The 20296-nt window shown below is 42.6% G+C and overlaps 2 protein-coding genes across 5 annotated transcripts; both read right to left on the reverse strand.

Moving 5' to 3' along the window:
- Window positions 1-2673: 2673 nt before the first annotated feature.
- LOC111217395 (protein TASOR-like) lies at window positions 2674-15720 on the reverse strand. Of its 3 annotated transcripts, none has more exons than XM_022739246.1 (23): window positions 15287-15720; window positions 13526-13671; window positions 13119-13211; window positions 12935-13007; window positions 12345-12436; window positions 12119-12253; window positions 11895-12019; window positions 11736-11767; window positions 11310-11415; window positions 10937-11040; window positions 10541-10650; window positions 9980-10052; window positions 9785-9859; window positions 8712-9554; window positions 7923-8233; window positions 7733-7835; window positions 6782-7629; window positions 6017-6139; window positions 5488-5647; window positions 5285-5393; window positions 4995-5173; window positions 4675-4809; window positions 2674-4435 (listed from the first exon to the last, which is right to left on the reverse strand). In XM_022739246.1, exons 1-23 carry the CDS (start codon window positions 15588-15590, stop codon window positions 3186-3188), a joined length of 5529 nt encoding a protein of 1842 aa, XP_022594967.1. In that variant the 5' UTR covers window positions 15591-15720; the 3' UTR covers window positions 2674-3185. The 3 variants fall into 3 exon arrangements, with proteins under 3 accessions (XP_022594967.1, XP_022594966.1, XP_022594968.1); XM_022739245.1 differs by having other exon boundaries at window positions 2674-4438; XM_022739247.1 differs by having other exon boundaries at window positions 4353-4438; window positions 4646-4809.
- Window positions 15721-16310: 590 nt separating this feature from the next.
- LOC111217381 (dynein heavy chain 12, axonemal-like) lies at window positions 16311-19796 on the reverse strand. 2 transcript variants are annotated; one of them, XM_022739220.1, is made up of 10 exons: window positions 19755-19796; window positions 19108-19252; window positions 18981-19033; window positions 18764-18895; window positions 18513-18671; window positions 18140-18385; window positions 17710-17878; window positions 17087-17615; window positions 16810-16963; window positions 16311-16712 (listed from the first exon to the last, which is right to left on the reverse strand). In XM_022739220.1, exons 2-10 carry the CDS (start codon window positions 19230-19232, stop codon window positions 16534-16536), a joined length of 1746 nt encoding a protein of 581 aa, XP_022594941.1. In that variant the 5' UTR covers window positions 19233-19252; window positions 19755-19796; the 3' UTR covers window positions 16311-16533. The 2 variants fall into 2 exon arrangements, with proteins under 2 accessions (XP_022594941.1, XP_022594943.1); XM_022739222.1 differs by having other exon boundaries at window positions 19108-19232; window positions 19755-19778.
- Between the last annotated feature and the right edge of the window lie 500 nt (window positions 19797-20296).

Genomic DNA, 20296 nt, shown 5'->3' on the forward strand with positions numbered 1-20296 from the left:
TGGATTAGGTCCTGTTTCTGTGCAAATACAGTCGCTTCCATTGTTGTGTGTGTCTAACTGAAATCAAATGACAATGTGTCTGTGCTGAGAGTGGTCCCTTGTATTCAGTGCATGGTGGAAGAATTATTCAAGTAAAGATACCAACAATTGAGTAATGCACCGCAGTGCTTGTACTCAAGTCAAGTATTTAAGTAGAATTCTGAAGTACTTGTTCTTCACCTCTTCTGTCTTCTTCATTCAATGCTTCATTTTGTGTTCATTTATACCTCTCACTACATTTCACTACATTTCGGAGGGAAGTATTATACTTTTACTCCACTACACTTATTTTACAGTTTTTTTACGAGTTACTTGTCAGATTAAGATTATACAAGAAAAACATACTAGGAATATATAAAACATGATGCAGTGCTTTACTATTAAACTAACCAGAAGTGTGTAAGGTGACAAATTACAATACAGTACTACTCAATGATATGAAACAATACAATGTAACACTCTGAAAGGAGTGTTTCTGCATGTAATGTAAACATTCCTCCATTTATCAAAATGTACTTCAAGTATCAAAAGTAAGAGTACTGGTTCTGCAGAAAAACGGCTCGTGACTGATAAGGAGACCAGGTGTTGTTTTAAAACTTTTTGCTTCAACACCTGTAACTCACTAAATCTTTGAGGTAGAGTTCTCAAACTTTTCACCACTACCCACATTTGTTCACTTCAAAGGCACCAATTCAAACCTCTGCAAGAATATCACAGACAACGTGAGTTGGTGTCAAATATTGACTTGATGGTGCTACACGTGTTACCGGCTACTGACGAATTTAGCGGCTAAGCTAACTGGTGAACACAGTGGAGCATTTAGCCGCTAAACGCTAAAGAGACATGTATTTCCGTCGGGGTAAGTGGAGAGCAAAACAGAGCTGAAAAAGAGAGTGAGCATTGGACTTACATTCATCGGTGTTGCTTCGTAGCTGCTGGACAACGCGGTGTGCTTACAGGTTAGCCTCATCAACCTGTAAGGTGAAAAGTCCATGTTGTGGTTACTGCTTGTTTCCGCTGCCTGGATATGACCAAAACATCAACAAACACCGGTACAAACACCGGTTCACTTTATTTATTTATGTATGTATTTATTTATTTACTTGTTTTATTTGTTCAAAAGTACTAAGACCACACTGTAAAAATTGAAAAAAAGGAAATTAAAAATAAAAAAGTATGGAAAATGTTCCCCAAGTGTTAAAAGTAAAAGTAGGCTACTCAAGGCAGCAAAATGGCCCTTGTGACTGATAAAATAGTATTTATCATTTGATTGTTATTACTCATGCATTTTAATATTGCACTTGGTTGAGGTGGAGCTAATTTCATAATATATGTATGCCAGTGTTTTTTTGTTTTTTTTGTTATGAATTTCATTTCATCATGATTTTTCTTTAGATTGTTTGGTTTGTAGAAATTCAGAGAATACTGAGAAATACCCATCATAATTACCAAGAGCCCAAAGTGACCCCTTTGCAATGCTTGTTTGTACAACCAACAGTTTAAAATTCAAAATCATTAAAAAGAAATTAAAATTATCAAAATAATTACAAGGAAAACCATCATATCGTTACATTTTAGACGCTGAAGCCATGAAATAATAGGCATTTTATAGGAATAATGACTTATCAAAGTAGTTGTCAATTAATTTTCTGGTAACTGACACTCTAGTCACATTATTTTTTACAAAATATACAAAGAATATACGTGACATACCTCAATTATGTATTCTCTCTATTTTTAATATTTTTATTTGTATTATATTAATGACTCTGACAATCCCTTACACGATACATACAACCAACAAAACTCCTCTAGTGGAGCTGCCAAGACAGTATTTGTGGTGGGCAGCTTCCAGGAGTAAATCTAAGTGTGGAGTAGGGTGTTGCTGGAACAAAACATTCTTGCTCAGTAAGCCTCTCCTGGAAAAATAACGGTTTGTGTGACGGATCTTAGCTCCAATTGATTTAATGGGAATAACATATTTTCACAGTTTCCAAAGTCACCATGACATAACTATCGCACAACTGGAATGGGGCTCTGGAGATAAAGTGTTAACCTATTTTCCAAATCCAGAGGAAACGGCGCCCTCTGGTGTTTCTCTCCACCACCTGAACCTCCCCTCAGATAATGAATCAACACAATAAACCCACACAGAGAGGACATCAACTCTCCGAATGATTCTTTCAGTAGTGGTTCAGTTGGATGGCCAGTGGCATCAGCGTGGAGTCTCAGTGGGTTTTGAGTGCTGCATTTCCTGCAAACTGCTCTCCACACACAGATTACACTGCTGGAGAAAATAGATTTAACTGATTTCTACTGCAGAGCTCTGTGCCTTCTGTCATGGTCAGGAAATAACATTTTCCCAACAGTACTGAATAGCTTTTTTGTAGCATACTTGTGAAGATAAGTAGTTTTCATGAGCACCAAGACACCTGGATAAATCTCACCTGTGGATTCATGAGAATATTTTAATTTCATCATTTAATTTTAGGCATTTTTGATGTTTTCCATATCATTCACTTTACCGTTATTTGGGGTTATCCAAGTTATCTATCTTCTTACTGAACATACAGATTGTAGGTAGCTGAATGAAAAGTAGAGTTTGAGTGAAAGGACAGTAAGACAGCTGGGATTTATATTTTTAATGGTTTGCTTGACACTGTCATCAAACCTGTCACACAAACAAGATTTGAAATGTTTTATTTTAATAGAATTTAGGACAACCAAATATGTAAAATAAAAAAAGAAAACCAACAGCAAAAGTGAAATTTAATTCACTAGTTTTTTTTTTTTCCTTAAAAAAATATCAGCCTTTCCCCTTGTTCACAAACCGTTTCAAAACCGGGACAAACAGAAATAAGATGATAAATTCCGAGAAGTTGGAAGGCCATTAACATTTGTTGGCAAATATAAATATAGTGGTTTGAACAGGGTCTCAAATAGCTCACATGGAAAGAGTGTACATACAGTTTACACGACAGTAGGACACTCGGCACTGCCTGTATCAATTTTTATTAATGTAGAAAACCAGGATCCTTATTTACTGATTCAAATCAATGTGTTTATGACAAGGAAATATATACATTCAGCCAGCTCTAATAGTCTCTGGAGTATGGCGTCTGTGTTTCCCGTTTGATCATGATTGTCTATTCCGGGGCATAATTGTGAGAATATGTGTAGTCCGAGTAGTAATCCTGTGCTCCACCCCTGCCTGCTGGGTAACCCCAGGAGCAGGGTCCACCTCCGGTCCCATCCCCCCGTTCATGTCCTCGTCCTGGCCGAGGCCAAAGTCCTGGTGGGATTCCTCTCCCTCGATAGCTCCCTAAAGAACCGGGACCCATAGCACCCCGCATAGGCCCATGGTCCATCTGTCCAGGGATGCCACCTATACTACCATAACCTGCACCACACATTGGATGTGGAGGCAGCTTAGGTCTGACTACTGAGCCCCCCCTGGTGGCCACTGTGGAAATGCCCACAGATGGTCCAAGGTTGTCAGCGCAATTCACCTGAGTCCTGCCCCCTTGACTACCAGGGGTGCTGCCTCCAAGGGTTTCCCCAGTCTTAGGGAGCCCACTGGGGTCTAACAGACCAGATGTGACCACACCCTGGCCACTGCCAGTCTCGCAAGTGCTGGTCCCTGCAGTGCTCCATATACCCTCCCCTGGTCCACTGAGTGTCCTGTCGTGTTGTGTGGGAGTTCCACTAGCATTTTTAGGAATGCCAGCCATGTAACCTGGCTGGGCTGTGTCACTATGGTCTGTGTAAGGGAGGGACGTGGTGAGTGGAGACTTCCCAGTAGCCCCAACTCCACCAGTGTCCGAGCCATATGTGTGGCCCAGCATCATGAGGTGAGGTGGAGGGGGAGGTTTGACCTCCATGGGAAGGGAAGCCAGGTTGGCTAAAGGTCCTGGTGTGGCCATGACGGGGGGAGTTGGGTGCGTGACAGAAGCTGTAGCTGGGGGGCGATACTCCTGTTCCTGGGTGCTGCTGCAGGGTGAGGCTGGATAGGCTGGGGAGGCCGCATAGCTAGAGGAGCCAGTGTAGGATGACCACGAGGCCGAAGGACACAGGAAGCTCTGGTGGGGATTGACAGGAAAACCTCCTGGCGACAAGCTGCCAATGTCTGAAGAGCCTATGCCTATCTGGTTGGTGGCTTTGAACTGAGAGATGGCCGTTTTGAAAGCGCTGTATTCAGACAATGTTGGAGTTCTCTCAGGTGTGACCTGATGGTCTGGGAGCGGAGGACGAAACTCCTCCTTATCGGGTGGGGGCGGCTGCGGAGGCTTCTCCTTCTCAACTTCCGAGTTCTGCTCTAAGGGATCTGCTATAGTGGGTGGTTCACCATCATCAGAGTCTAATGACATGTCCTCTTCTTCCACACACTCATCATTCACTACTGAGAGAGCAGGGGAGGGCAGAGAGAGAAAAATGGAAAAGCAGAGAGGAAGATATTATCAGCAGATATGTTAGAGATGCATCAAATGTGTTTAAAAAAAACTGCTGATAGTAGAGATGTCTTTAACTGGCGAGATAACTGTATAGAACCAAAGGCAATTTAGCAAAGCAATTACACCACAGCAAAATGACACGAAATCCAGTGTACTGTTTAGTGCTGCTGTTGATGCTACCCACCAGTAGAGGGCGGTGTTGGAAGCTCATTCTGATTTATGGAGCCAATCAGACTGTGGAAACCGCTCATGACATCGTCAATGCTCGCTATCACTATTCCATTTCTGGAGTACTGTAGGAACATCTCAAATGGCCTCTCTGTAAAAACACATTACAAGAACAAACACTTTTATATCATTTTAATCATGTATATTAAACTAGAAAGCATGGAGGAAAATTCATCTCGTACAAGCATCTCAACGGTGACATATAAAGATGTTTTTGTTTTTTTTGCTTGTGTGTAAGTAGATGTAAGTAGATGAAGTTAACAATGATGAAGATACCTGTGAGGAAGATAAGGTGCCGCTGCTGCGTGTGCTGAGCTTGGAGTTTGATCAAGCATTCCAGATCTGGAGCCTGGCGAGACTGCGTGTCACACTCGTGATAAGGGAGGAACTCCACTAGGTGCTTCTTCTGATAGGCCGTCAGAAGGTTCAGCAGCCCCATGGCATTGGTGTTTAACCTTTAAAAGAAAAGCAGAAGTAGATGCATATGGTGTTGAGATGTTTCTTCACACTCCAATATGGCTAAAGATCATTTTGAGGGGATTATTCCTATTTGGTGAGATACTGACCTCCCCAGCTCTTTTAGCTTCTTCTGGGACTTGCAGTGCACCTTCCACTGCCAGGGGTGTTCAGGGGTGCTCTGCTCCTCCAAGAACTTCAGCAGCCCCTGCAAACGATCTGGACAGAACAAGCAACACAAGCTCTGAATGATCCCGTCAAGCTGATATTTCCATGACCTCGCACAGCTCCCTCAAAGAAAAGTAAAACTTACCCTGTGTGATAAGGTCGGGGTTTAGGACAAACTCGTCAGACACCATGAAGCCTCCAGACACAAAGAGCTCATTATAAGTGTGGTTCTTGACATCGTCGAGTGTGTCCACTCCAGCGAAACTCACTGAAGGCAACTTCTTCAAGGACACCAGAGCCGGGATCTGCCGGGTCAAAAGTTTTACATTTTTACAAACTTTTATTACTTTTTATGTTCAAAATTTGTTCATGTAAGAAAATAAATTGTGTTTTCATGTCATATATACATCCTGACACATCATGCAAATAACACAGTCAATTAGAATAATTAAACTCAGCAACCAGATGAAAAAAAAAAAAAAAAAAAAAAAAAAAACAAACCAAAAAAAAAAAAAAAAAAAAAAAAAAAAAAAGACTTGGCAGCAGATGTAAAAATTCAATTAAGATGCCATTATTTCAGTTTGATCGCTGCCTGGCTCAGCTGGTGCCGAATCACCTGAGCTACAGATTGGAGGTGAGACTGTGAAGCAGAGGGTGACAGGAGGTGATCCTACCTTGTGCACATGTGCAGCGATGTCCTCGTTCTGAATGATGATGAGGAGCTTATCTAAACTACCGCTGTTTTCCAGAAACGTCTGCGGGCTGCACTCGCTGTTGCCAAGACTTTTCAAGTACTCCTTTGTGCCAGACAGGAGAGACGTAATTGTTAGAGACAGACAGATGAATGTGTCCTCCTCTCTTACACGAGTGCTGACTGACTGACAGATAATGAAAGCGCTGAGCACTGAGACATGAAAAACATAGTGACAAAGAGGAGCTAGTGTAGCCTTTCACTTTTCCCACTGTCGAACTATGTTCACTTGTGTGTGTCTGTGAAATGCCCTACTGCAGAAAACTGTGAAGGCTCTTTGGCTCCAATAAAAAAAAAAAAAAAAGAAAGAAAGAAAAAAAAAAAAAGAGAACATGATCCAGAATAAGTCTACAGATCACGAACATGAAAGAAAATGGATGCAAAACTATGTAAAATGGGCAGTAATAACAACATTTTGAAGCAATGTTTAAACAATTTACAGTAATCAAGTAACTTATCAAATAAAATCACCAGCTCCAGTTTCTAAAATGTGACTTTTTTTTATTTTATATAAAATAACATCATCTATGGGTTTTTGCTTTGGCTTTTGATTAGATAAAACAAGCAATTGAGGCATCATTTAGGTTTTAGGGAGTGTACAAAAGACATTTTTCTGGCATATTATAAACTAAATAATTAATTGTAACAAGATCTACTTTTAAGGCCACAATGGAACCTCGCATTGTACCTTTATCTCCTTGCAAACACTGCTCTCCTCTCCCTCGTCTCCAGAGTAGATGTAGAATTTCACTGTATTCTTGGTGACGTCCTTAAAGATCTCTACCAGGCTGCTGAACACCTCAGGCTTCAGCTGACCAATGAGGCTGCCAGCAAGCAAGCCTGACCCACTCCCAGAAGCAGATCCTGGGTTTTGGGAGTTTGCTTCTGGGGAGCCTGGTGTGACTTGAGAGGGAGAATATATCTCTCCCCCCAACTCTGTTGATGCAGATTCTGTTTTAACCTTTGTGGATGCAGAGTCTTTGACAGAGCCCACTTTACCACTCTGAGAGGAGGTGGTACTCTTCGACGGGGAGGGCTCCGTTTTAGTTTTGGAAGTCTGGATGGGGGCGGGGGATGGTGTTGTAAGATTAGACGTTGTCATTGGGGGAGATGGGGAAGTGACCTTGGAGGGAGCAGGTGGATCTGGGATCAACTTGTCCATCTTCTCACACAGTGCTTTGACATGCCCCTGAAAGGGGACAGGGGAGACGTAGGGTACGACAAAGTTTGAAAAGCAGCTGTTGGGCAGCCAGCAGTGGTGTGGAGGCAACCGTGGTGGTAGCTGCGAGGTATAGCAGATGTGGTGAGTCTGCATGATGTTTTTAATGTCAGAAGTGAGGCTATGAATTTCCTGGTTGAGTATGGTATCCAGGCTAATGGAGGGCCTGAAGGGGACCTCCTCCAAGACTGGTAACGTGGGCGTCGCAGCCGCCTTTTTGACTTCCACGACTGCAGGCGTCTTCGGCTCTGGGTGACTTTCTGCCACTATCGCAGCCTCCGGCTCCGGCTCCGGCTCAGGAAAAGGTTGCGCTTTGTCTGAAGAAAAGCAGACAGGAAACTTGTCACAGTGATGCCTTGTGAACTACATCTAAATATACCTGCAAGTGAGAGTCTGTGTGAACTGACTGCTTTGAGGTACCTTCATTGACGGGGAGAACCCAGCTCGGGTTATCTGAGGTGTGAGCTTGCTCTGATGGAGAGCCTGCGCTGAATGGGCTACCGGGGCTACAGTCCATGTCCTCCTGAACAGATAAAACACCAGTAGTTATTTTCAGGTCTATGAATACATGGTAAAATATTCCAAAATAACAACCCTGTTTACATCTCACCTCTGTGTAGTTTGTTTGTGATGCTGGCTCATTTTGTTTCTTAAGATCTGGGTCGGGGAAAGAGGGCTCCCCCCTGCCGGAACCCGTCGACGGTTCACCGTGGTTCGACTGCACAGACATTGAACCTTGAGCCACAGCTTTGTTGAGAGTGGCCAGGAGGATCTTGAGGAGACGCTGGGTCTCGTTGACCGCTGAGGAGTTGGCGTTGCCACGGGCCCTGAGATCAGTGTCATAGATGCCCATGCTTTCCATTACTGCTGTCAGATTGTCGCTCTGAACACCTTCATCTCCCATCTCACCTGCTTGGGCCCCTAGCAGGACAAACACACAAAATTAATTTGATGCATTTAGCTCTTTAAAAGCTAAAGCTAAGATTGTGTGTATTGCACAGGGACCGTGAAAAAGGATATGCGTTGCAAATTTTTTAAAGTTAAAAAATTGTTCAAGGTTCAGACTGAAAGCCAGGAATACGAACCGCTACCTGGTTTAGCAATAAAACTGCAAGAATCTTGGCATGTACATGTTTAAAAATGTTATCATATGAGAATTTAATTTAATTTTGGTGTAAAGCAATGCACTACAATTGATAATATAGTGCAACTAGGCAGCAATGTGTTTTTTTATGTGTTTTAGCCACTGAATTAATGAGAACCAATCAGACTCTGTTATGTAATAATCATTCTTTCAGATGAATCGACTTTCAGGGCAGTAGGTGGAAATCCTCAAAAAACAAAAATGAAATAACACTATCTAAAATCAAGCTACACAGACAGCTGCAGCACTCCTCACCTCGACTGGGTTCCCCATTGCTCAGTGGATCTGTGCGTTGGTGTTTGTTGATGCCTCCCCTCTCGTCTCCCTCAAACTTCCTCTTCAGACTGTTGGCATCCCAGGCCCCGTCCTCTCCCCGTTCCTTCCCAGGGTCCTTTATTAGTGCTTTCTTATGGAGCTGAATCAGCTTTAGCAGCTGTTTCATCTTGTCTTTATCATACTCATTCTGGGACAGTCGTAACCTTTGGGGCTGAGGCTGGGACTCGTTGTGGGGCTTGTGCTGCAGCTGGGCTCCATTTGAATGAGCCGGCCCCGGCCTCCTTCTGCTGCTGTCTGGCGTTGGTTTCTCCTGGGCTGGCCTCTCTGGAGGTGGCCGCTCCTGGGGTAATCTTTCTGCGGGTCTCTCTGCCCTGTCTGAGCCCCTGTCCGAGCCGCCCCAGTCAGAAACAGGGCTGTATTCCACTGGGGCTGGAGCAGGTGTGGGTATGGGTACAGGGTTCCGTATTCTTTCAATGATGTCCTTTGCCTTGTTCAGAGGTAACATATAGTTGGCAGGGTTGTGAACATAAGAACGCAGCACGGCATCCATGTTAAATTTGGGTCTGGGTACTGGGAGAGGGTTGGTCCGATCGTCCACGTTATATTTGTAGTCAGGTAGGATGAACGGTCGCACCGTGCCTGAATCCATCCGCGTTAGGTAATCGGTGGCCTGCCGCTCCACCCCAGAGCTCAGGTCCTTGCCTGGGTTGGGACGCAGCTTGAACAAGGCATAGTGCAGAGCAGGGACGAAGGGCTCCATTGAGGACAGGATAGCAGGCTGGGGCTCCACTGTTAGCGGCTCTGGCTCAAACAGTCTGGATGCTGAAATGGAGGACACAAGTCAGTGTCAAGATGTCTATTAGCACAATAAGTAATATGTGTTTAGATGCAGGTGCTTAATAAAAGCCTAAACAGGAGTCGTGGTTATGACATGGATGCTTCTCAACTCTGTTTTTGATTATTTTTCCCAAGTTCTAGTTGGAAGTTTCTTGCAGATTCTGGAAATGAAGCTTGGTCAGAAAAAGGATGGACAGATATCAAATAATACTCACAATACTTAACAACCATCCTTGACTCCTGAAAGATGAATAATGCTTGCAGATTCTTTTCAGCCCGCCCCCGCCGCTCTAGAAAAAAAACAGCAACTTTGTTTTAAAGCTGAACCTCACCAGAGGCAACAAGTAGGTGTTCAACTGACACAACAGGGGAATTATGCGAGGAAAGGAAAGGAAAAAGCATCTTGGTACCTTTGGTCTCAACCATCTGAGCTGAGGACAACAGGAAGAGGAAGCCCCTGTCAAACAGGGACTTCACCAGCACCTGAATAAGGAGAGGAGACACTACAGTCAGAAACACCAGGGTGAATCATCATCAGATCACGTGAGTGATCAAACTATCAGTGTATTGCTTGACAGGCTGCATTTACTGTTTCTGTGCACTTGGCACTATATTGCCAGGTTATTTGTTTATAGCTACTAAAAAATATAATAAAGAAACAGTACCACAGAATGTTTTCCCTACACCACTTTGTTCTTAAAGAGGAAAACTAACTGTTCATGGAACAAAATCTACCTTAATGACACCGAATGATGCAACACTAACAAACTTTACTTTTGTTCTTGTCCTTCTCTGGGAGCTTTCTCAGATTTGGCAACAAGAAGCATCCAAAGAAAAGCTTTTTGCTTGAATACTGGACACACTGAATCTTTTATTCTGTTGACAAACTGTGATTCAGTGCACTGATTCAGTATCTTTATGGGAATTTCATGCACGATAACCTGGTAGGTAAGAGGTACAGGGTGACTCACCATCCTGTCTCTCTCCAGTTTGTTGACCAGCGCTGCCAGGCTGCCGCTGGTCGGTTTGCCTTTTCCATCCACCACATCAAACAGGCTGCAGAACATCCCACACTTCATCACTACGGACAGAGAACAGCAAGTTGGAATACAAAGTGGACTCATAACTCATGTTTATTTATAATGAAATTTATAGATTTTATTTTCTCTATGCTAACTTATATCTGAAATAATGCAAACACTCGTTCATAACTTCAATGGATTTGGAGTTGGCTGTTTTTGTAATGCATAATGCATCATATGCATTTAGAACAGCTTTAGAAATTGAAGTAATGCATTACCGCCCACATGCCCAGGGCATATTTCTACCATTTTATTATGAGACATACACGTGTGGTCTGGACTGACCTTCCCGTGATATTCTGTAGGTGTCCCAAGAAAAGAGCACAGAGGGAATCTTTCGCTTCACCTGCTCTAGCTGCATGCCCCGACTCACCTCCAGCTTCTCAGGCCTGCAGGAGAGCACGTGGAGATTTATCAGAGAGCAAATCACAAACAAATTTGGAAAAAAAAAACAAAAAAAAAACTATTTGTATATTGCACAAGCGGATTCTAATCTCCTCTCCTCACCTACATAATATGTGTAGTGTGATAGTTCAGCACGTAAAAAGTCTTTTGTGGCAAAAAGGGTCTTTAATGATTAACAGAAGAAATTCTGGTAGCACTGCAGATGTTTTCTGGAGTTACACAGAATTGTGTGAGAGACTTGAGGTTTACTCACAGTTTGAAAGGAAGGTAGGGGCGCGAGGAGGATCGTAAACAGATTGGGAATAACTCCTGGCCCTTGTTGACTAGTGGACCACTCCACACAGTGTAGCAGTTCTTCCCTGCAAAATCATCGACAGCACAAGTCAAAGGTCAGATGAAAGGATGGCTCATAACACTTTGTGACATATACTCTTCTTTAGAATTTTGTTTGCACTAGTTGTTGAATCTGATTTGGATAATTTTGGGGGTGCAGCCTCTTCTTTAACTGACTAGCTGTGAGAATGCTAGTCAAAGTCGAGCTAAAGAAGTAACATTGCGTTACTGATTGCCTTTATGCATATTCCAGTTTACACAGACATGACACTAATTTAACACACAGAAACTTCTTTTTTGTTTTTTTACATATCTATTAAATATATAAGATTAAAATATGTTTTACCTCTACTTCCTTCAGGGGAAATAGTGTTAAACCTGTTAAGGAGAGAAACAAAAAGCTTGTTTATAAACACAAAACACAGCAGAGATGTATGTCTTGCCAACATCATCAACCGCCTGAAAATGCTTGTTGGGTTTCACCATTTCCTGCAGGAATACGTACCTGTGTGCAGTCATAGGAGCTGCAGCAGCCTCCTTGCCTTTGTACTGAAAGGAAACCACAGCGTAGGGGCAGATGTGCCTGGGCCGTGGCTTGATTTCATCGAATGCAAACTCAAAAAAATATTGCTAAAAGATAGTGAGAGAAACAAACAAACTATAGAACTTAAAAACATTACTTACTGTTTATAAAATACCATGTGTGAATGAAATAGATCCAGTGTTTACCTGCGTGAGCTCGAAAGCCCTGTAAGACAGCAAAGACGTAACCCTATTGGCACTTTTGGATAAGTGACAGTCGAACTTGGGTGTGGGCTCCATTGCATTCTTAGGCATGTTCTCATGGATGTGCTTTATTCGGCCCTGAAAGACAAAACAGACAAGCTGGCTTCAAGTCCCACGAGAATCAAAAATCTGTCAATATCACAGAATGAAAATAAAATGGTAGCCATACCCTCATAACTTTAAAAACGATCATGTCTCCAAACGAGCCCACTTCAAAAGGATTGATTTGTAACAAATCTGAATATTTGGAGAGATAAACACCTACAATGACAAAATAGCTGAATTAGAGGAAAAGCACCAAGATTATACTTCATCAAAAAGCATTTAGGTGTGATATTCACACTCTTAAAATCAAATCAGGAAAGATTGTCAATTACTAGTTAATTGTTGTTGATATTTTCGAGAAACAATCCAGATAAAGTGTTTTTTCCTTGAGTAGGCATTCAGTTGTGAAAAAAACATTTAACTTGTATAATGTTGCATAGTCAGAGTCATTCTCGGCTGTTGATAAGCCATGCTGGTGCTGGCTTCAGCTGTAATTTCTTCAGGTAGAAATACTAATCAAACATCCTCAGATGCAGATACATAAGAAAGATTTTAGTAGTTTCAAATTTGATCCCATGAAGAAGAGGAAAGTAATCAGGCTGGCAAAACTCAAAGCATCATCATGACAGCAGTAATCAAAAAAAACATCCTTCAATCTACGTCTATTCAGAGTCTACTCTGAATTCAACAGCAACATGCAAGAGACCAACTTACCCACTGACGGATTTCCTAGTGTAGTAATCCTGGAGTGTCCAACAGACAGACCCTTCTCGCATATCCACTGGAGCTAGACACACAAGAGAACAAACAAAGCTCAGAATCATGTTAAAAAATCCCACTTCATAACTTGTCCATCATCTTCGATGTGAGTTGAGTAAGGCTTTGCAGACAGGCTAACCTTGGATTTGTCCGGATAAAGGAAGCAGTACGACTCCGTCAGTTCTTGTTCGGTCCGCCCCTCCTGCTTCATCTCTCGCCGCTTCTCAATGAACTGGCACACAAAGGGAGTAGACAGTGAATGAGATACAGCAGTCTGGACCTCACAAAGTCTTAGCACTTACATGCATGAAGGTGGTAGGATGTGTAAATTGGAAGACCACTTGCTGAAACTATTTTACAACAGCCTGCCCTCAGCGTGTGCTCTTTTCTTTTCTTTTCACATGAGCTACAAGAGCAGCCGTGATGACAGCTAATTATGATTTTGCTATATTTTGTTTCAACCTACAAAAAGATTCCATGAATAAAAAGGGAGCAACTGAAAGAGCTCATGCTGACACTGTGGTGTATATGAAGACAATGACCAACCTCTTTCTCCAGCAGCTCATTGTGAATGAGCCGGGCCTTGCAGTAGGAGAAGGTTCCTCGCGATGATGCGTCCAAGTAAAACGAGGAGATAATCTTCACAAGGTCCTCAAACTCCCGGCTGTCGGGGGGCAGAAACTGGTACAAGCCTGCACACAGAGGTAAATCGGTGGATTAGTATATAGTATCTGCAGCAAAAACGTGTGCGCATGTGCAAAGTTAACTTGTAGCAGACAGCCACGTCGGACTGATCATCAAGCTCTTCCCTCATTTATAAAGGTAATTTAGTTTAAAGATAGCAAGTCTACAATATATGGTCTTTTCTTTCACAGAAAGATGATACACATGTCCTGCGTTCAGAATTTGCCTACCTCAACATCGGAGTCACATGCTCTTGTATAAAAGACATCAGGTACAGGAGGAAGTGATGTGAACTAAGTGCTTGCAGGCAAGAAAATTACAGTGTGTTTACAGTTCAGTGAAGTTGCAATGTACCAGCAGCATTCTGTGCCAAACTTATTTCTCATCTGCTACAGACAGCTCATCACAGCAGGTTACTGAAATGTTCTTTGGGAAAGGACAAGTTTTTAGGATTGGAAAAACACTGATCAACAATAGCAACCAGGAGTCCCTTGCATCAACTAACCGCTGTACAGGTGACCAAGCCTTGCATCTGCCTTTATTTACATCAGGTTTATCATGTCAATCAAAACACATGCAAAGAAGTGAAACCACCATGACAGGCTACCTGGATAGGCCATCACCAGCCTCAAGTTGTGGGGCAACACAAAGTAAACATCTCTCACGTGAGGCAAAAGGATGAAGACTGGAGACAGGCCAACAGACTGCACGCACAGCCAAGCCTGTCTCACAGCTGTTTAGTTTCCAACTTAACAGCATAACAATGGAATGTATAAGACATTTTATACATTACATTTGCAAACTGCTGGTGGTAAAGCTGGCCACATACTGCAAGCACAGCTGCTTATAAAAGGCTCAAAGTGATAAATCCACCGACTTCATCTCAGCTTTGCTTATATACACATATAACTGATGTTTAATAGCATACTTTGTGACAACCACTGTGCATTTAGCACTTTGCTAAGGGTACTTCTATCTCTCTGAAAGAAGGGGGCAAGTGCAGGAGGGTTCATGGGGTTATGCTGTGGGGTACTGAAGTGAGGTGCTCTGTAATACCAGTGACATCGAGCTGGGACAAGGGGTGGGCATCCCTACTTAGATGGCATTAAAAATGTCATGGTATAGTGAAAACGTTTCACATAGACGGGTGGGGTGGAGAAATCCATGCCCTTCACTGAGGTCAATGAGACACTCACATGTTGTCAAGTGATGGCTGCTACACACACATAACTCCAGCAGCATTATTCAACCAGACCACGGACCCATAAAAAGGTGAAGAAAGCGAACAAGGTGTGCTTTCAAACGGGCAGTCCTCAAAAGTGCCGCTTTTAGGCGCCTTCACAGCAACGTAGTTGCCTGCTGCTCACTGGTAACTTGGATACCTGAGCCCAGCTACCAAAGCTGTGTCTGCTAAAACAACTCACACTACATCCATCGAGACTATCCGTGTGCTTACACCACATGATGCTGATCTAACTCAAACCTAAAATATCGGTGAACATTTTGTTAAACTCTATCAAACTAGCCAGACCAGCCAGCTAGTTAGCAGGCTAGCAACATGCAGCAGCAGAATTATGAAAGACAGTGCAGGCTCTGTTCAAAATAGCAGCGATATGGCACCACCTTTCCGTTCTCTTATCTTCCTCGGAATTTGAAAATTTCTCCGTGGCAGCTCTTCGTTCGGTCTCTGGCCCGTCAAGGGAGAGCTGCTAAAGCTCCGGGCGTCCGTCTGCGCGCTCCTCCGCCGTTCAGGGGCTTCTTGTTCGGGCATTACACTGTCTCCACATCCAGCCTGATCGCCATTTTGGTTGGCTGTGGCCGAGGTGGCGGCTGAATTCTTCTGGGGTTCGCCACCGTCGGGGTGGAGTTCGCCCGTCTCGGTACATTCTGTGTCCTTTTTCCCCACCGCGCTGGGGTTCAGGGCCATTTTCGGGCACCGTGCACGTCTTACGGGCAATGTAGCTGTAACGATTACGGCGCCGCTTCACACACACTCTCCTCCTCACCCAGCCTCCGCCATTGTGAAAATGACGTACACGTTCTTCTCCACCACTGCAAAACGCTGCCGTCACTATGTTTACATACGAGAGAATCCGCGCCACCCAGCGGCGGAGACAGATACTGAACTGATGTAGTGATGGGATGTGACCATAGGATATGACATGGATGTAGGATGCAGTCATGTAAAAAATGCCCTGATTGTATATCATTACTCTATATTTAACATATTATTTTTACACCACTATGCATCACTTTTACTTTTATAACACCTGTTTAAGGCCAATTTCACCACAGGACACATTTACTCCACACACTGAGATGGCAAGGAGCTGACAAGTCATACACACACTGTAAAGCAAATGGAGATCCCACCGCTGCAATACTTCATTCTACCACCAGGTGAAGACAAAGATTTGTCATAAGAAAGGCTAAAGAATTATGCATTTTTAAATATTCTTGTTCATTAATTTTTTTCATATAATCAATCAATCAATCAATGTTTTTTTTTTGTTGCAATTTGCTGTATTCACATTCTAAAATGTAATCATTAAAATAAGACTGAGTGTATAATAATAATAATAATAATAATAATAACAACACACCATTTGTATTTATTTTCAAAATGTTTTTTTAAGGACCCATTTAACCAGAGGAGCCACTATAACAGAGTAAATCTTTACACAAGACTGACATATCACTGCAGCTATTGATAGAACCCTAAAGTACATACAGGTTTATACAAATAACAATAAATAAGTCAAGGCTCAAAGTAGGCTACATAAAACATGTACATGTACATAAACATACAATAACAATGCAAATGAGTGACTGTCTTTGTCCCTCTATCTGTGACATCTGTAAATGTGTTTTCACATGGGGTTAACCATGCTGCCCCTGCTGTAAACATCAAACTCCTTGTAGCGTATGTAATCTTTCAGCCTGGGAGGAAGAGGAAGGAAGTTGATGAAGGCTGGGGATCTCAAGCGCAGACGACTGAGATGCTGCCTAATCTGCAACCGACAGAGGTGCTTCAAACTCCGTACATTTCCTGAGTGTAAAGTCAATAAAGTCAATAAATACACATAAAATCATCAAAACACTTTTGCTGACTGGTGAAAAATATGAGGGATCATAATAGTTCTTACTTTGAATATGACAGATCTCTGGCCACTGTTTCTGCTCCTCCAAAGTTTCCTTAAGTTTAGTGCAGAAGGAGACATGGTCGGTGTAGTCGAGCATGATGCGCACCACCTGAGCAGATAAGTGCTTAAGCCAGGACACGGTTATCACCTCACAGAACTAAAAGACACAAACAGAGACACGTGGCAGTCAAAGAGAAACCTTGAAAGAAAGTGTTACTCCACTGTTCCCCCTGTATTTCATTCTTTATACCATTTTTCTCTCAGACAAGCTTGGTCTCACCACCATGTCTTTGATGACTGAGGTCGTCCAAGGACCATGGGAACTGTCGCCATACGGACAGTCAAAGCAACGCTTAACATCATATCCATGGTTCAGAATCATTCTCAGCATCACCTCATCTTTCAAGGCATACTGCAGTGCTGATGGGAAGTGAGTGGTGTTGACACGGGAGTAGTAGTTTACATTTGCCCCAAACTTCAGCAATGTGTTGATCAGTTCATAGTTGCCCTGTCTAAGAGCCACCTGCAAACAGGTGATAGGATCCTGGTTCACCATTGCCCCAGCTTCTAAAAGCAAGCGGGTGCACTGAAGATCATTGTTGGACACAGCAAAAAATAGGGCAGACCTGCGCTCATCATCATAGCTGCGGCGCACCCTTGGGTGAAGCATGAAGTTTGGATCGTAGCCAGCTTTGAGCAGGATCTCCACACAATGGGCATGTCCCCCAGCAGCCGCAGAATGGAGAGGACTCATGCCACTTTCCTTTACAGCGTCCAGTTTGGTCACTGGGATGAGGTGCTCCAGTGCCCTGTCAAAGAGGAGTACTCGTTCAATAACATGACAGTGGTTCAAACTCTATTTGAAAAGTGGGAAAGCTAGATGTTGTCAGAGATTCTCCTCACAGTCTGTGTCCGTGGTATGCCACACGGTGAATTGGCAGGTGCCCACTGTAAAGAGGTGTGTTCGGATCTGCTCCATTGTCCAGAAGTAAGGAGATTACATCAGGGTTTCCTGATGCTGCTGCTTCAAACAAAATAGTGCCTGAGTCTGATTCACACCACACATGGGCTCCTACAAAATGAATATAGGTAGTATAAGAATATACATTTAATTTCCAGACCTGAAAACAGTATGGAAAATTAATCCAGACAGTTATCCACAGTTTGTATGATTTTTCAACTTTTCTGAGAAGCCAAAAAGCAAATTGTTTTTTTTTTTGTCCTTTACTTTTTCCACCACCACCAGTTTTCAGAGCAACTCGGTGAGTGAACTAATGGAACACAGATACTTTCAAAATGCATAGCAGAGATTAAATGGCCTTATTTCATGTACCTTTGTGTAATAGGACCTCCACCACATTCAAATGTCCATTCTGTGCAGCCAGAGCCAGTGGAGTTTTCTTTTTGATGTCGCATGCATTTGGGTTGGCACCAGACTCCAGGAGCAGATAGACAAAGTTCTCCAAGCCTAAAAAGGCACACTCATGAAGAGCTGTCCTGTTCATTTGTCCTGTGTGGTCTACTTTGGCATTGTAGCGAAGCAGGAGTGTGGCCAGGTCATACTGGTCATTCAAGATAGCTAATAAGAAATATGGAGTAGCAGGGAGAAAATATCATTCAGAATTAGGAAATAAGGAAATAATGTATGTTCAGGTTTCAGTAAAATCAGATGCATTTTGCATTCTGATGGAGTTAATGTCAGATACCTGCGACTAATGGAGAATCCTGCTCATCATTCTGGAGATCCGGGCTACAACCGTTCTGTAACAGGAATGTAGCGTTCTCTCTGAGTCCATGGACCACAGCTAGAAACAGTGGCGTCTCACCCTTGAGAGTGCGACAGTGGACTGCACCGGGGGATGATGCTGGAACCCAAACACCAAACAACTAATCAATTTAAAAAGAAAAGATTCTGTATGCTGAAATATTACAGTCATGCGCGTAATAACTTTACTACCGGAGAATATAATCTCAAGCATCCTTTTATCCTGATGCACTGCAGCCTCGTGCAGGGGGATCCAACCTCGTTCATCAACTCTTGACAGAGTCTCTGGTTGCACTGCCAGTCTGTTCAGTGCATCCTCATCACCTGTGTGTAAAGACACAGTATCATAATTTCCAGCAGGATATTGTATTCATTATTACTATCTGAAATTTCTTTGACAACAACTTACCCTCCTTGATTGCTTTGAAAATCTCATCAGGATCTTCACTGGGTTTCAGGTCACTATGAAAAGACATTGACAAGAGATTCATAATGTGCAGAAAGAGACAGTTAATACTGGGTGGTTAGAGATTCACCTTGGATTCAATCCTTTGAGTTTTCTATATTCAATCAGACTTTGTTCAATTATATATTGGGTTGCCTCATCTTCATCCAAGTCGTCCTCAGATTGATAAAAGTCATCCTCCGTCTCTGTGTTCATCTGAAATGCACAAGGAGTTGCTCCAGGGGACACACAGCACATAAAGTGAACAAGCTCATGAAATTTGGTACCTGAGAACTCACACACCAAGGGGAAAGTGAACTACAGCACAGTGTAGCTAAGCAGGTAAGAGTAGTAATCTTATTCCTGTTGTTGAATTGCATGTCAAAATGAGTTTAGTTTTATTAAATCTAAAGATTCCAATGAGCCATCTTATTTTGTCCTACATCTGCAGAGAATGCGTTGTATTTGTCTTTCAGCATGGCCAAAAGAAAAGTACTACTACTGTTTAGGTTATAAACGACTGATGGTATCATTTCACAGCTCTGTTTAAGCAGCAGAAGAAATGTCATGAAGAAAAGTCCTATTAAATAACCTGGAAATTCAACATCAAATACATTCAATAGCCGCAAATCAAGTTCAACAGGTTAATCTCTACTACAGCAGCAATTACCTTCAAGCTCTGCACTAATCAGTCTAGTTTTTTCTCCAAATGCATATTTTTTTTTGTCTGGTGGTTACCTTCAGTCAAATGGTAGTGCTCCCTCAGTAGTTTTAACAACAGTATAGCCAGTGGGCTTCTCGGTGTCCACACATGCTGGAGCTATTTATATCTCGTCTACTATAAATATCAGATCACGGGGTCTTTGCTTTGACCCACTGAACACTGCAACAACTGCCACTATGATTCAGCTCATGTGCACATTCTCTCATAACATAGGAAAGGCCATTATAAAAATAGTAGTTTTATTAAATAGTTTTATCAATTTAAATCCTGATACTGTGAGTGCCCGCATTAACATTAGCATAAGTAAATGCATGTATGAATTCCCATATGGTGTATATCAAGTTCAGTTTTGCAGGTAAGCATTGTCTATTCAGTGATTATCCATAAGAGATGTTTTTTTTTTTAAACCTATAGTGTTGCTGTATTGTTTTCTGTGCTAGAGTACTGCATCGTCTTAATATAATAAAGTTAGTGCAGCAGATCATAGCCAACACATTAATGGTTCACATTATGGCTTATGAGGTATTCACAAGTCTGTAAACAGCAGCAGGTGACA

This window comes from Seriola dumerili, unplaced genomic scaffold (genome assembly GCF_002260705.1).
Source record: "Seriola dumerili isolate Sdu_G_001 unplaced genomic scaffold, Sdu_1.0 BDQW01000043.1, whole genome shotgun sequence".
NCBI classification, from domain to species: domain Eukaryota; kingdom Metazoa; phylum Chordata; class Actinopteri; order Carangiformes; family Carangidae; genus Seriola; species Seriola dumerili.